Source organism: Hippopotamus amphibius, chromosome 6, assembly GCF_030028045.1.
Source record: "Hippopotamus amphibius kiboko isolate mHipAmp2 chromosome 6, mHipAmp2.hap2, whole genome shotgun sequence".
Classification (NCBI taxonomy): Eukaryota; Metazoa; Chordata; class Mammalia; order Artiodactyla; family Hippopotamidae; genus Hippopotamus; species Hippopotamus amphibius.
The window spans coordinates 79,455,498-79,470,787 of record NC_080191.1 but is presented as its reverse complement, the minus strand read 5'-3'; the positions used below and the strand labels follow the sequence as shown (position 1 = coordinate 79,470,787).

The window sequence follows — 15,290 nt, the reverse complement described above, 5'->3', positions numbered from 1 at the left end:
CCTCAGTGCTCTGATAGATGTATGAGGAAACAGACTGTTTTAGGCATTTTAAGCTGAAGAAACTTAATTTGGAAATTAGATGCCCACAAAAATTTGTGAAACTTCTTGTATTAGTTTTGCACAACTGTATAACAAATCAGCCCCAAAGTAAGTAGCTTAACATAACAACCAACATCACCCCAGTTTCTGTGGGACAGGAATCCCATGTAACCTCGCTGGACCCTCCGGGCCAGCGTCTTCCACAGGAAGCAGTCAAGGTGCCTGTCTGGACTACAGTCATCTCAAGGCTCAACTCAGAGGCTCTGCTTCCTAACTCACACCTGAGGCTGTTGCTAGGCCGCATAAGAGGCCTAACTTGCAAGATCATTCAAATGAAATGTCTTCAGTTTAAATTGTCTAGGGAGTTTGTTTTTCCAATAAAATAACATACATGTGCCCTGCTACGCCCTTTACATACTATCCGTGCTCTCTGAAATTTCCGTTCCCCCACCACGTTCACGTGGCCAGCTATTCCTTGCTACCCAGCACCAATCTGAAATGCGAGTCGCTTCTAGCATATTCTCTCCAGTCTGACTTACTGCTCTGAATACGTCAGAGCACCTATCTCATTTGAAATGCTCTGTCTGTTAATTACATTAATTATGTGTATTTCTGTCACATACTAAAGTAAATGTTTCTTTTTTGTGATATTTGACAATATATAGAAATATTGAATTGCTTTACATCTGAAACGAGCATGTTTTATGTTAACTATACCTCAAAATCATAAACTATGATAACATAGGAAAATATAATATCAGAACTAGTTGTGACTTCTGAAAACAGTTAAAACTTCACACCATATTTCAATTCTCTCCTCCCCCTTCCGATTTTTAGTTTGTGTCGTACTTACATTCTCAGAACGTAAAGCCGATAGGAGATAGGCTGGGACCTGGGCCCCTTTACCTGAGTGCGTGCACCTGGACAAAGGTCTCCTCAGAGCAACAGTATACAAAGGAACTATACTGGGCTAAAAATAACTGCTCCCGGGGGCAGTCCTGGCAATTACAAACAATACGATACAAAAAGGTCACACACCAACTGCCACTTCTGAGGCGCTAGGAGCAAAGGAGGGTAGTGTGGGTGATCCCACGCACACAGCACCACCAAGGGGGTGGCCAGACCACCTAAGCCACCCCAGCATCCCGACCCACTGATCCACTCACACCCTCACCCCATTTTAAGGAATCAGCTTGCCTTCCTTCAAGAGCGAGCAAGGGCACCTGTGACTTGTTTTCACTCCCTCGTGCTACAGGAATCCCAATAAAGCCAAGCCTGAATTCCTCGTTGGATTTCAACTGATTAAAGAGTCCTAGGACCCCAATCCGTATCAATCACATACTATACTCTCTTCTTTTTAACCCTCATTTAATCTTCACAAGAATCCTTCCTGCAATGTCTCTTTAGTTATTTTGATTTCTGAAGCGGGATCTTTAGTAGAGTCCTCAAGGAGGGCTCCTGCAACACTTTCCTAAAACAAGGTAGTAAAGACAGGTTCAGTATTAACTGATTTTTCCTTCTGCCTCTATGCTCCAGTAAGGCTCAGCATCAGACTGTTAATGACTCTTTATCTAAAAGTTTGCTGTTTTTCTCATCAATGTTCTTTGGTATTAAATTTGCTTTTTGAAAAATTATTGCATGAAAATCTCATTTATTTTGATTTCTGAGTTTGGTGCCTGTGAAATTTTGTGCCTGAGGCCACTGCCTTTTTTGCCTCTTTTGGTTCCAGCCCTGGGTTGGAGCTTCTCTGGCTTTTGTCTCTACGGTTCCCATTCTACTTAATTTATATTCCACTTTATCTAATTGATGTCCACTGTGGGGTCCAACCACAACGGGGCCCTGGCAGCACAGAGTGAGAATTCAGAGACTTTCATGCCTTACTTAGACTTCTGCCCCACTCACTGGTGGAGTTGGCCAAGTTCCTCGGCGTCTCAACAGCAGCTCCTTCACTGCCCCTCACCGCATGAGCTCAGAGTTCTGCAGCGGTGGGTCCCCATTGGCCCCTGTACCGCGCATGCGTGGCGGCTCTCCGGCCAGGCTACCGGGCTGGCCGCACTCTGCTGCTGTACTGACCATGCGCAGGGCCCGCAGGCATCCGGTTACACTGTTGCTTCCTTTTACTTTCTCTGCACTTACGGTGATACTGGGCAGGTCTCATGGTTGTTGTCCACCCATTTGTGCTTTGTGGTAACAGGGGTATACCTTGTCATCTACTCTTGTTGTAAATATTGTCTGCGGGCCTTGGTTTTAATATCTTAATTGTTCTGTTATGTGGGATTCGTGGAAGACACAAACTACGCTAGCACGACCACTGCCATCTTCCCAGAATTCTTAAACTTATAAAAGGATACTTTAGAAGAAAACAATGGAGAACCAGAGCTATTTTTTATGTAGGAAAGCACTAAAAAAAAAAAAAAAAAAAACATTACAAACACCTGAAACGATTGTGTGCTCAAGGCCTAGGTATGTTCTCATTGTTAACAAGAGAGACTGCAACTGCTAGAGATGTGGCAGCTTCTGGTCCAAGCAAGATGTCGACTAGACAGTCCAAACACTCTCATGCTACAAACACCCAGGTATGTGAGAGCCTGGCCAAGCTCAGAAGAGAGAAAGGGAAAGGCCCTGAGAGTGAAGTGGGAAGGGAAACCCAGGCGCAAGTTGTGATCTGGTGTTTCAGCTGCCAGGGTAGGGATTCTGCTATCCGTCCATGGAGCCAGGTGAGTGAATAAATTTCACTGCCTTTTGATGGGAGAGGAGGCAGGGATCAGGGATGGAGACACACACATAAACACACAGAGCCAGGTCTGCTGGTGGACTGTGCCCCTAATATAAGGTCAACTAGTAAACATTGTACTCATTGAGAAAGCTTTCTTGTCTGGGCATGGGTGAGGAAGAAAGAGACTCTCCTGAGGGCAAAAATTACTAGGTCTGTGCTGGGGACTGAATATTTATGTTCCCCCAAATTTGTATGTTGAAATCATAACCTCTAAGGTGATGATATTAGGAGGTGGGGCCTTTGGGAGGTGATTAGGTCACAGAGGCAGAGCCCTTACAAATGAGATGAGTGCCCTTGTAAAAGAGGCCTGAGAGAGCCCCCTTGCCCCTTCTGACATGTGAGAACACAGAGAAAAGATGACCATCCATGAACCAGAAAGTGAGCCCTCACCAGACACCAAATCTGCGTGCACCTTGATCTTCGACTTGCCAGCATCTAAAACTGTGAGAAATAAATTTATGCTGTTTATATGCCACTCAGGCTATGGTACTTTTTATAGCAGCCCAAATGGAATAAGGCAGCCTGGGATTCAGGCAGCCAGTGTCTGATTATAAGTGATATGGATATAAGAAAAGTAAAGGAAGGTGGCAAGTGGGGGACATTTTGTTTTACTAGGGTGATAAGTGAAGTTTTGAGTCAGGAGGAACATTAAGGCAATGATATCTAAGAAGAGCCCTATATGTTCATCTATATAGAGTCTGAAAATGCATTTGAGAAAATTCAGTATCTTTTTCTGATTAAAAATCAAAATAACACTTAACAAAAATGGCATTAGGTAGAAATGTCCTTAGCATGACCAGAAAAGTGTGTGTGTGTGTATATGTGTGTGTGTGTGTGTGTGTGTGTGTGTGTATGTATACACATCAAAACCCCAAAACCAACAAGGATCCACTGTCACCAAAATATGCCCTGATCTCACCATGAACAAGAGTCAGCAGATACTATAAATGGGTGGATTAGAACCTCAAGACCTTCATGAAATAGAATAATTTGATAAAATTTTAAAAGAAATTCCTGTAAATTGGTTAAAGACCTAAAAGATCATATTGTAACCCTAAGTTAATATAATACTATGAAAAAATAACAGGAAAATTATAAAAACAAAACAAGATAAAAACAATTTCTAAAACTATAAAAAAAAAAGCCATGGAAATTAGAATTCTACTGGATAGATTAGATAGCAGATTAACTAGAAGTGAAGAGAGAATTAGTGAACCAGAATGTTGCAGAGAGATAAAGAGATGGAAAATAAAAAGAGGGCAAATACAATGAGACATTAAAGGGGTGAAAATATTCATTATATTTTGAGATATTTGAATACATAGAACTCTAACATTGATCCTAAACTTGTAACTACTGTTTTGTTTTGTTTTTCCTTTTCATTCAGTATCCTTCAGCATCCTGTTATGTAGCCTTGGAACAAATATAACTGATTGAATCACAGCTGTTATTCTCTAAAATGGACATAAGTACCATTAAAAATGTGATGATCTACTGGACAGTTTCTCAAAAGTCCCTGAGGACATGCATGTTATTACAGTATACCTTTATTCAAGCTTAGAAGGTAATTGTTCCCTCAAAAGTTTAACTCATAGGTACATGTAAATATATGATAAAGCATTAAAATAAAAGAGAAGTGACTGCACAGAAATATTAAATCCAAGTTGAGATTTGAAAGAACTCTCATAGGGGATCTTGTCCTTCTTTATCAGAATACAGAATAAATTTCCTTTCCCTGTACTTGTTAGGTAGATAAAGTAGGTTTTGCTTTTTATGGCTATCATCTATCCTTAAATGAGGTAAATTTCTGTCATGTTTTTCACGTCTTTAGTTTCATACACTTTGCCACCAGAGCTTGCTGGATAAAAGACTACCAAGAGAATGACTATCAGATATTAAAATACTTCATTAAACTGAGATTGGCCTCAGTCATTTCATCAATCTAAAATCAACTAGAGAATGTGCCAACTTTGTAGCTTTAGCTAAAGCAATGCATCTATAAAACCAAACAATGCTAATAATAACCTCATAGAACCTGAGATGAAGGATAAATTTTCATGAAATTTTTTTCTATCTGATCTGAGTGCAGAGAGAAGAAAAAGAAAACACCCTTGGACAAGCCAGATGATAAAATCCTTATTGTGCACTGAATCATCCTGCAATTTATGGTCAAAAGTGTGACTATGAAGACATCATCGTTGTTTGACATGGCCGAAATCAACACTGAGCAAAACTGGCTAGTTATCTATTTCTCTAAACATATGATCTCCCTGCTTCTAAAAGGAAACATGAGTCACAAAGGAATCCTGATGGTTTTGGGTCTCCTGAGTATTGGGATATGCTTTATTCATCTGAATATGCCCCCAGTGCCTTTCTAAATATTTAATAATACTTGAAAATACTATTTTTAATCAAGGTTTCTGGCAGTATTCTTTTTCTGAAATATTATGCTATTTAGATTGTGAATCTGTAATCTATTTGATCCACATCATCAGGGAGAAGTATATTCACTTGTCTCTTTTAATTAGACTTGTTCAACTGAAGGGGAAATCTAGCATCTCCTTCTTGAGGTTTTCTTTCCTCCCTAATTGTCTAAGAACTCCTAGAAGTACAATCAATCCAAGGGGATCAGAATGAATCACTGGGATAATTTCTTCCCAGTGATTCATGTGTTCAGTCCACTAGTGACTTCATTTTCCTCACTGACACACCGTCTAACATTTGAAACCTAGCTTTATACTGAATTGCTGCAGTGAAACCTTGTTCTGGAGTGTCACTTAACATGCCAGCTCTAATAGCATAGCTCTTTTAGTTCACACTTAGATAATTAGTACAAACACCATACCTGTGATGCTGGGTTCAGAGTGCTTCTGAGCCTGAGGCATATGTTGTTCACCCAGCAAATTTTAGGCACAGAATTTTCATTTCCTCACAATGAGTACTTCTTTGAGGTACTTAGGCTCTGAGGTACCTCTCAGTCAGAGCCATTCTAATATTTTAGAGCCTCTAATATTGTTGAAATTCAAATGGGATTGCTTTAGGGACTTAAGATAACTTTCCTCCCAGGAAGGTCCTTGTCTCATACAAATGTGCCCACTTTCTCCACAGAGAACGCACTGCGGGTCAAGTCAAGGGATGGTATAAGGCACCGCCTTTGGTAGTATACAGTATTCTGCCCTTAGGCAGTGGAGAAAGTACCCACAGCTTTATAATTTTACAGCTAGGGCACACTCTTCATGAATTCTTTTCTCCATAACATAGTAACACTATTTTAAAATTACTTTGATGCTTAAAATTACTATTGTTCAGACCTTTTCTTAGACCTCCTTGAGGACAGCCAGGTAAATTTTGAAATCATTTCATTTTTAGTATTAACCATGGCAGAAGACAAGGGGGAGAAGTGGTCTATAAGATGTTCCTCAAGCTAGAGAGTCCTAGGAACGTCACAGGATCCTTAAAAACTCAGAACTGTCAATCCCAGCCTGGTCTTGTTTCCAGGGTAAAAGACTTTGGGAGTAAAGTGGGTAGAAAGGAAGGAAGAGAATATCTGAGGTCTGTCTGGAGGCTGAGAGTTCCTCAGATGTTTGGTTTAAAAGAATTGGAGAGAGCTTTTCTGCAATATAATTCACCTTCTAAGGTGCCTTCAGAGCCTCTTCAGTTAGATATGGCCTGAATAGATTGAAATAGGTTATAGAACATCTTAAAAATTTTTAAAAAGGCCTTTAGTAGGCTGGCATAGGTACAGAGTATAAGAAACTTAAAAGTGTCAAAGGAACAAATATGTATTAATTATATATTTATAAAGTTATATACAAATATATATATATACACACACATAATTATATATATAGATAATTTCATATTTACCTCATACTTATTCAGTGTGGTCTTGGTTGGCTAGGACACCCAGAGATCCTGATGCCCCCTGGTGGTCACTGAATTATCATAGATCTCCTTGACAGCTGAAAATCCACTGGGTTTGAAGACCTAAAAAATTGCAAGAGGAGAGACCATGAAACCATGTAGAAGTAATTTGCATAATTTAAGCTGGTTCTTCCTATCAGTGCTGGTGACTTATGAAAAAATGATGTATAAGTAATGGAATAAAGGAGCCTCCCCGGGCAAAATCAAATTAAAAAAAAAAAAGATTCTTAAGCACAAATGGACATGTGTTAAGTGATTTTGAGTATGTCACATTTCTCTGCTATGTTTACTAGTTCTCTTAATAATAGTCAAATAATAAAAGTTATTTCATTTAACACTTGAATATTTTAAGCGATCAGAAAATTTCAGAATGACACCTTAGTAATATTCAATTGGATTCATAATCTTTATTGAAATTGTATTTTTATTTGTTAAGCTCTCTTGAATTAACTCAGTAATTGTAGTTGAAGAATTATAATCTTCTAAGTGTTACCAATTTATCTGACCTTACAAAAGTGAATGAACTCTTATAAAGGCACAAAATGTAGTCTTGACTTATGATTTGGTTCCTGACCTCTGACTTCCTATACTGCTAGCTAAACCTAAAGTTTAGAAAAATAAGTAAAATTATTACTATGTTTTTTAATGAGCTTAGCTTATGTGCATTTTTTACATTGGACTGCAAATAAATATTTTATATACACTACATAAATCATGTTAATGTAAATATGTAAGTGATTTTCCTGCACAGTGGAAAGATTGTTTACATTTTGACTGAAATCACAAATAGAGAACCCAATTTTCTGTAATATCTATTAACTGAGACATAATGTTTCTTTTCTGTTTATAATGAGTTTCTTCTGCACAGTACCTTTTCTAATTCAGTTTAAATTACCCCCTTTTCTGTGATAAACTTGCATTTTCACATTTACCAGCTGTGAATGTATTTAGACAGTAAGTGCAAAAGTAGTAGGTTCAGAGACAGCCCTTTGATTTTGTTGTCGTTGTTAACTACTTAGTTTGGCAGCCTTGGATTTGTAGCATACTGAAGTCTCAGGTTCTTCCTTTACCCTCTAAAGGCCTGTTTACTACACACACACAAAGGCTTTTATTTGAAAATTTATGGAGCTTATTCCCTGAAGTCATTAGAATTTACTCCTAAGTGACTATTTCTCTCTTAAAATCAGAAAATATCTCCTAGAGATAAACAGTGAGGTAAATATCAGTGTTGAGGCAAGTTAAATGAAGATAACAGCTATACCCTCATTTGGAATGTGTCTTGAATTTGTGCATTTATTTTCATATATGTACAGTTATGTGTGATTATTAGTAATTAGATAAAAATAACAGGGTGCATAAATATTGGGCATATCTGCTTTGCATCTGAAAATAGGCATTTTTCATCTTTCTGCTATACAGTTATGACAGATGTTTCAAAAGAGGGTCTATAAATGGTAATATTAAAGTTTTGGTCTCTTTTTTCTATTTATTTAAAATTACCTAAATATAAGTAGGGTATTCTATCAACTGCATTTCACAATGAATACATAAAAATTAAGAAACAGTTTTTAGAATTTCTGGTTTGGCTCACACATCTTGGTTATCTATACACCATTTGGTATTGTTCAGGAAAATGACTTCTAATTCATCTTATATACACACATACACTTACTTTTCTAAAATTTGCCTTAGAGATAATATGCATAAATCATAGATAAGAAGCTAAAATAAACCATTATAAAAGTGATATAAATAAACTATTAAAAGTTATTTTAAAATACGAAAGTTTTATGAACTGATTATTTTTTATTTCAATGGCTTCATGTACAAAGAGGTTTATATGCTTTGCCGTTAGTCAAATACAGTCTAATGCCAATTTATATATTATATTTATATATTAAAATATATACTGTATAATGCAGTATAATAAACATTCTTTTCTTGACTAAGACATTCACTTTTATTTAAATTCCATGACTTCTTCACCACTATACCTAGATACAAAAGAAAAAAGAAAAGGTTGGTAAACCTAAAAATGAGTATCATTGTGCAACTCTGTAGGAAAAACTGTCAGCAGTCTGGCACATGTGCATTTAATGTGAAGCCTCTTGTCTCTAAAAATGAAAGCAAGGCTGAACATGCCCCTATGTCTGATAGAGAGAGGGGAGACAATAAGGGGACTCTTTATACCACCTACACTCATCAGAGTGAAGGATGTTACTTCTTTGGTTTCCTAGTTTAATGGAAAGGTATTTGTATTCACATCACTGAGTATTAGTCATTCAATAGATGAAAGGAATATTTTAAACTTTAAAGGCTACCTTGGTGTCATTCTAAGAAGTGGGGATGAGACCCAGGGGAAAGTGTTGAAATCCTGGAGAATTATTTTAACTATTAGAAGTGGTTTAATATCTGTGAGTATGTGAGATTAACAGTTTTATTGACTACGTGTGGGGATCTATATTTTTAGTTGTTATGTTTTACCTTACAAGTTTTTACTCCTTCAAGCATGTTTGTGTAAATACTGCTTAATGTCTGTAACAAGTGCACTCAACATCTTTTTTGTCTATTTTCAAGGTTAATCTATTAGGCAGTTTACATTTTGTATGCATCCTCTAAAGGGCACTTAGGATGCTTTTAGATATAATTTCTAAAATATTTAATAGGTGTAATGGCTCGGAACAAGTAACATTTAAGCAATAAACTACAGACCCAAAGATAGTTTAGAGGGGAAGGAAATCTCATTTTTCTCTTCTTCGTAATTGCATTAGGCAAGTAAAAACTACAGGAGACAATTTTCCATAAAATAAAAATTTAAAATCTGGGGATCTGTCATCTCTGTAAAGTCTTTGCTAGAAATACCAGAAACAACTCAATTTACTTTACATTTCCAAAAAGAAAAGATAGGAAAAGTTTGAAGTCTTAGGCGAGGTCAAACTTTCTGCTTCTCATAAATAAAGGCAAATCATGAATGACAGGTTTTTTTTTTTTTTTTTTAAGGGAAGAAATATAGGACAGGAAGAAAATGAAACTCGTCTTAGACACGTGATCAGGTTACTCTGCGTGACCTTTGAATTTGATGATTTGGCAATTAAGGTTTTTAAGTTCTTCCTCCTATCATATTACCCACCTCTTGAATTGCAAAGTGTCCGAAACTGCCTAACGGTAAAAGGATTCCTCTAGGCAGTGGTCCTCAATATTTTAGTTAGACGAAATCAACTGGCGATGTTGGTAGCACTTTTTATTCTTAGTATGCCTTTGAAAGATAATTATTGAATAATTATTGATAGTAGTCAATATTTGCGAAAGAGGTCTTGATTTTAATTGAATTTTAATTAATTTAATGGATGGTAGCATTCTTTAAAATTAAATGTAATGTATGCAGCGAAATGGAAAACGATCGAAGTGGGGCAATTCCAGGAAAATCTAAGAAAATGATAAACACGTCAGAAAAAGGATACGGAACCTTCATAAGTTCCTCTCTTAATGTTCTACTTCGTCCAACCAACTATCCTTAAATGATAGGGCGGGGGTGAGGGTGCACATAAAACAAAAGACTTCCTTTCTCCACTCCCTTTTCCTCTGGTTCTTTTGCCGGAGCTTGTTGCAAAGTCTTGGAAACATTGTTTGAACATAATACAATTGGTAACTTTTATTCTTCCAGGGATTGTGCTCGGTGGTGCCTAGAGCTAACTGCCTTTGGACTAACAGAAAAAGAGTAGTAACCCTTCAAGAAAGAAAAAGAACAAAGTTACCCGACCCGCCAAGGTTGTGAGTAACAACAAAAAAAAGTAAAAGGCACTTTACTTAAAGGCACAGCTCATTTCACTGTCCCGGCTCCGCTCTGGGTAGCTGAGAGACGGCTTGCATCGCCTCTGGCTTCTAAAAGACCGCGAGGAACACCGCTATAAACACGACTGTAAATTGGGAGCCTTATTTTAGGATTGATTCTGCTCCACGAAAGCTGCGGTTGCTAAAAGCAAAGCGCCCAAAGCAACACGCACCTCGGCTGCCATCCACGTCCTCTTTCTCCGAGCATCCAGCGCCAGCCGGGAGCTCAGAACCTGGAGGGAATCCTGGACCCGCAACCTGACTCCGCTCGCCGCCGATTGGCCCGAGCCCCGAACTCCGCCCCCAAGGCCGGGGCGGCCGTTTCGCCGGGACCCGCCCCCAAGCCCTGGGAATCGCCGCCTGGGAGGCCGGCTGCGCCTGCCACTCAACCCGAGTGGCGGAGGCTCTCCGCTTGGAGCCCCGCCCCCTCCCCCCTAATTGATATTATTGGAGTGTGGAGCAAGCGGCCGGTCTGCAGTCGGAGACTTGCAGGCAGCAAACACGGTGCGAAACGAAAGGAGGGGGAAAAAAACTGTAAAAAGCTAAACGTGGAGCAGCCGGCCGGAGATCGGGAAAAGGAATCGATGCGTGGAGCGCAATAAAAAAAAAAAAAATTAAAAAAAACAACCCTACATACTTCGGAGCAAACAGCATTTAAAAAGCTACGACTCAACTGAAACCTAAGATAAAACCTGCTCATGCACCATGGTTTTTCAAACTCGGAACCCTTCATGGATTATTTTATGCTACATCTGGCTGCTCCGCTTTGCACACACCGGGGAGGCGCAGGCTGCAAAGGAAGGTAAGGTGATGGGAAAGCAAAGTTTGTTCTGACTTATTTATTTGGCTGTCTACCTGCAAGAGCCGGCTGGGCTGCGGGGCTGCGGGCCGCGCCTCCGGCGCCGGGCGACCCTCCCCCGCCGGCTCCCCGCCCCCTCACCGCTCGGGCCGCTCCTGGCGGGAGGGTGGCAAGCCGCGCTGCTCCGAGCCGCATGCAGCCCCGCGCCCCGGGGCCGTTCGCCCGACGGGAGCGGGGTTTCTGGCGCAGACTGTCCAGAGGGCGTGAGCAGCAACGGAGGGCGAGGGGCGGGGGTGTGGGAACGGCCGGCGAGCTCCTTCTCCGGGACCCCGGGCGGGCCAGATCTCTTCCTCTAGCCCTCTCCTCTCCCTCCTCTTGCCGTTCGTCTCCCTGGCGGTAAGCTGCGGCCGGAGTGGGTCGCAGACTGGGGAGTGCAGCCTCCAGTGTTCTGGCCAGCCCGCCGGCGAGCGGCTGGAGTCCGGAGCCTTCCCGGAGGGGCCGTGACTTGTGTGAGCTCCGAGCGCTCGGGTTACTAATGAAGTGCTCACTGCGTCGGGAGCAGCAGGCGCGGGCCTGCGGTCGGCGCTCGGCCGCCGGCGCGGAACAATAATGCCGCGGAGGTGAAGCAGCGGACGGCGCGCGCCCCGCGCCCCGCGGGCCGGAGACATCTCCATTCAGCGTGCGCCGCGCGGGTCCCTGCGGCCGCGGGGACGGCGGCGGCCCAGAGGGATCGTACGGCCCGGGGAGGCAGGGGGCGGGCTGGGGCTGCGCAGTTGATTACGGGATGCCTCCCGGGCGACCAGAAGTCCTCAGACCTCTGCCGCACGGTCCGGCAGTTAAGGAGTCCGAGGGGTCTAACCTTGCAAAAGACCTGGACCCGGAGGGCTAGTTCTGGTAGATGAGAGCAGTATTCATTTGGGCAGCCAGATCGCCTGTATATGGCTATTTTTTTTTTTTTTTTTCTCTCCCTTCTCCTTTGAAGCATTGACAGAAGGTAAAATACCTTTCGGTGCCTGTAGTTGGAGCTGGGGAAAAATAAATCCTGTCAGTGGAAACGTCTTGCTTGTGAGCAGTGTCACAATCTACCCGCCCTCCTCCGTATTTTGCAGGCTGTAAGTCTAAGGTTGAATTTTCCTATATTTAAAAGCAGAATACTAATAATTACTTGTTCCTAAAGTGTGGAGGATGGAGGTATCTGTTATGAGATTTATAGGTCATGGTGGTCGGGAGTGGATCGCTTCATCTGTCCCTGAAAACTTAGTGATGTAGTGATGCTTTTTAAAATTCCCTTCATGGACCCTTCTTCGGTCACTCAAAACCCCCTCCCCCACAACCAAAGGCCATGTCCTACTCCTTGATCCAGCCTGACCTTCTGACCCCAGTTTCCACGTCTGCAACCTGTGTCGCTGCTGAACCCATTCAGAGAAAACCTTAACTTCCAGCTGTCGGTTTCGCGTTTGCAGATGAACCCACATCTGCTAGAAACACACAGCGATACACACCAAAACCCACACTGCTACTCGCGTGACCTGAGCGATGAGGGACACTGAATCCTGGAAACTTGTATTGATTCCTCTGGAATGGCGGGACCCGAGGAAAAGTTTGCACCGCCGGGGCGAAACCCTGCGCGCGAGCTCGCGCGGACCCCGGCTGGAGTTTGAGCTATAAATAACTGCCTCGCTAGGGGGAGAGGTTCCTGCAGTCAGAATGGCTTGCTCGCCCGCCTTTCTCTCCTGGATGCGAAATACGTGCAGAGGATTCTGATCCTAGGAGGCCGAATTCTTTGCAGGCACAAATGAGCTGTTTAAAAGGTGGGCGGGGGTGGCGAGGGCGCTGCGCTTCTCGGTGGCGACGCCCCCGGCGCGCCGCGGCGGTCCCGGGCTGCCTCCTCTGGGAGCGAGCGAGCCCCGAGGCGGCGCCGCGGCACCCAGGGGCAAGCGCCAGGAAGCGCCTGGAGCAGGTGCCTGGCTCCCCGGAGCGGATGGGAGGTGGTGAGAGGAAGGAGAGGGACGCCTTCCTTCACTTTTCCCGCACACGTTCTCTCGGGGAGGTCCGTTGCCGCTACGGGGAACGCGGGTGTCCGTCAGGCTCACGCTTGGAGGCGAAGCGCAGCCTCAGGTTTCTCGTTTCCTTTCATGCCGCCGCCGCGGCTCCCTCTAAGGAGATGCTTCCCGATAGCCCCCCTCCTCCTGCCGGCTCCTCCTGGAGCTAGGGCGCCACCGGCTCCCTGGAGTGCCCAGGTCTGGCGGAGGCGTAATAGATGCGCTGCGCGGCTGGCGCGCCCGTCTGGCAGCCCCCGCCCCGCCCCGCGGACGGCCCCGCCCCGGCTCCCGCCGCGGCCCGCGCGACCCCGGGCTGCCTCAGCCGGACGCGCCCCGCATCTCGCTACTCGCTCTCACCGCCAGCCCCCGCGCGCCCCACCCCGGCCCGCGTGGCGGAGCGCGGGGCCCCCGAGCCCCGGCCCGCGCGCCCCAGGTCCCGGTTGGCCGCTTGTGTACGCCTCTGCGGGCGCGAAGGGAGGCTGGCGCCCGGTGGTGCTCTGAGCGGGAAGGCAAAGGCGCGCACTTGCGGGCCGGTCCAGAGAGCGAACGGCGGGAGGGAGACACGCTGTATCTTTAGAGCTGCTTGAGCGCTCAGGGGCCGGTTTCCCTTTGCTTTTTATTTGTTCATTTGTTTCTTTCTTAACTTGTTTGCCGTCACCGCCCCACAGGGTCCCTGGCTCCCACCCCAGGCTGTGCTGAGGGGTAACGGAAAGGCAGTAAACAATCATCACAGTTTATTTCACCCTCAAAAAAAGACCCAAGATAGTCTCCTGCGTTTAAAAATTCACTTGTCTCTTGTCACTGCGGAAGAAGGAAAAAAAATAATAATAAAAAAATAAATAAATCACCTCAAAAGGAAAGTTCCTGGAACTCACGTTGTTTGTCCACGTTGAGGACAAAAACAAAATAAACTTTAAAAATTACTTCATATGAATTCAGTAGTATGTATTGATGTAACCATGTATGTAAAACATGTATTGATGTTCCTAGTTCGACGTACAACTTGGTATTTTAAAAGTGTGGCTTTTAAAATTGTTATTTAAAAGGGAGTCAAGTGCTGGTGACCAAGGTTTGTGTTGTCATGGTCTCCCTGAGAGTCTTAAGTATAAAACATTTTGGAAAAAAGTGTTTCTGTATCTATTTTCCGTTATAGGGGATAACCTTGACTAGCATGGAGTTGAACACATAATCAACTGTTTCTTTGTTTTCTTAGCCTAACAAATTTTCATTGCCCTTAACATCACATATTTTTCCTCTATTGGTCATTGAAAAGTTTAAGCATGTATTTCATTGAAGTTCAAATTTTAACCTTTTGCTGATGGTAAGCATATTTACATACTTGAAAATGTATTCGTTATTTCTGGACAAATTGATACATTTGTTAAAATGCTATAGAATCATAGACATATTTTTAAAGAATAAAAACTTATTTAACTCTGAAACCAGTTTGAGCAAAGAGTGAATGTCTTAGGAGGGTAATCGACCTAAAAAGCAATAAAATATATCAAATTGGAAGTATGGTATATATTGATGTATGACATTTGAATGCATTATCTTATATTAATACCATCAGGAGTGTTTTTTACACTTATATAAATATTAAATTAATTGGATTATGCTTTATGGTAGCATAAAAGCGGAATACAATTGTTTTTAAAAGTCAAGTCAAAGTGTAAATATCCCACTTTGAGAATTAGCTAATGCTTTGAAATATTTGGATATTTAAAAAATAGAAATATTGAAAACAGATGTTTGACTAACCCAGAAGTATATCTAGTAAGTGATAGGCAGTTTATTTTTCTCATGATAATATTGCTTAATATAGTTTTTAATCGTATTCATTTTGGCTTAAGAGAAGACACTTTGTGTGGAAAGTTAA

The 15,290-nt window shown here is 42.4% G+C and overlaps 1 protein-coding gene across 1 annotated transcript in view; it reads left to right on the top strand.

Annotated features, from left to right (window-relative positions):
* Positions 1–11,033: 11,033 nt before the first annotated feature.
* EPHA7 (EPH receptor A7) overlaps positions 11,034–15,290 on the top strand; it is a 166,314-nt gene continuing 162,057 nt past the window's right edge. Inside the window, 1 exon segment of the mRNA XM_057738446.1 lies at positions 11,034–11,372. Within this exon segment, the coding sequence (XP_057594429.1) occupies positions 11,276–11,372 (97 nt within the window). The 5' untranslated portion in view covers positions 11,034–11,275.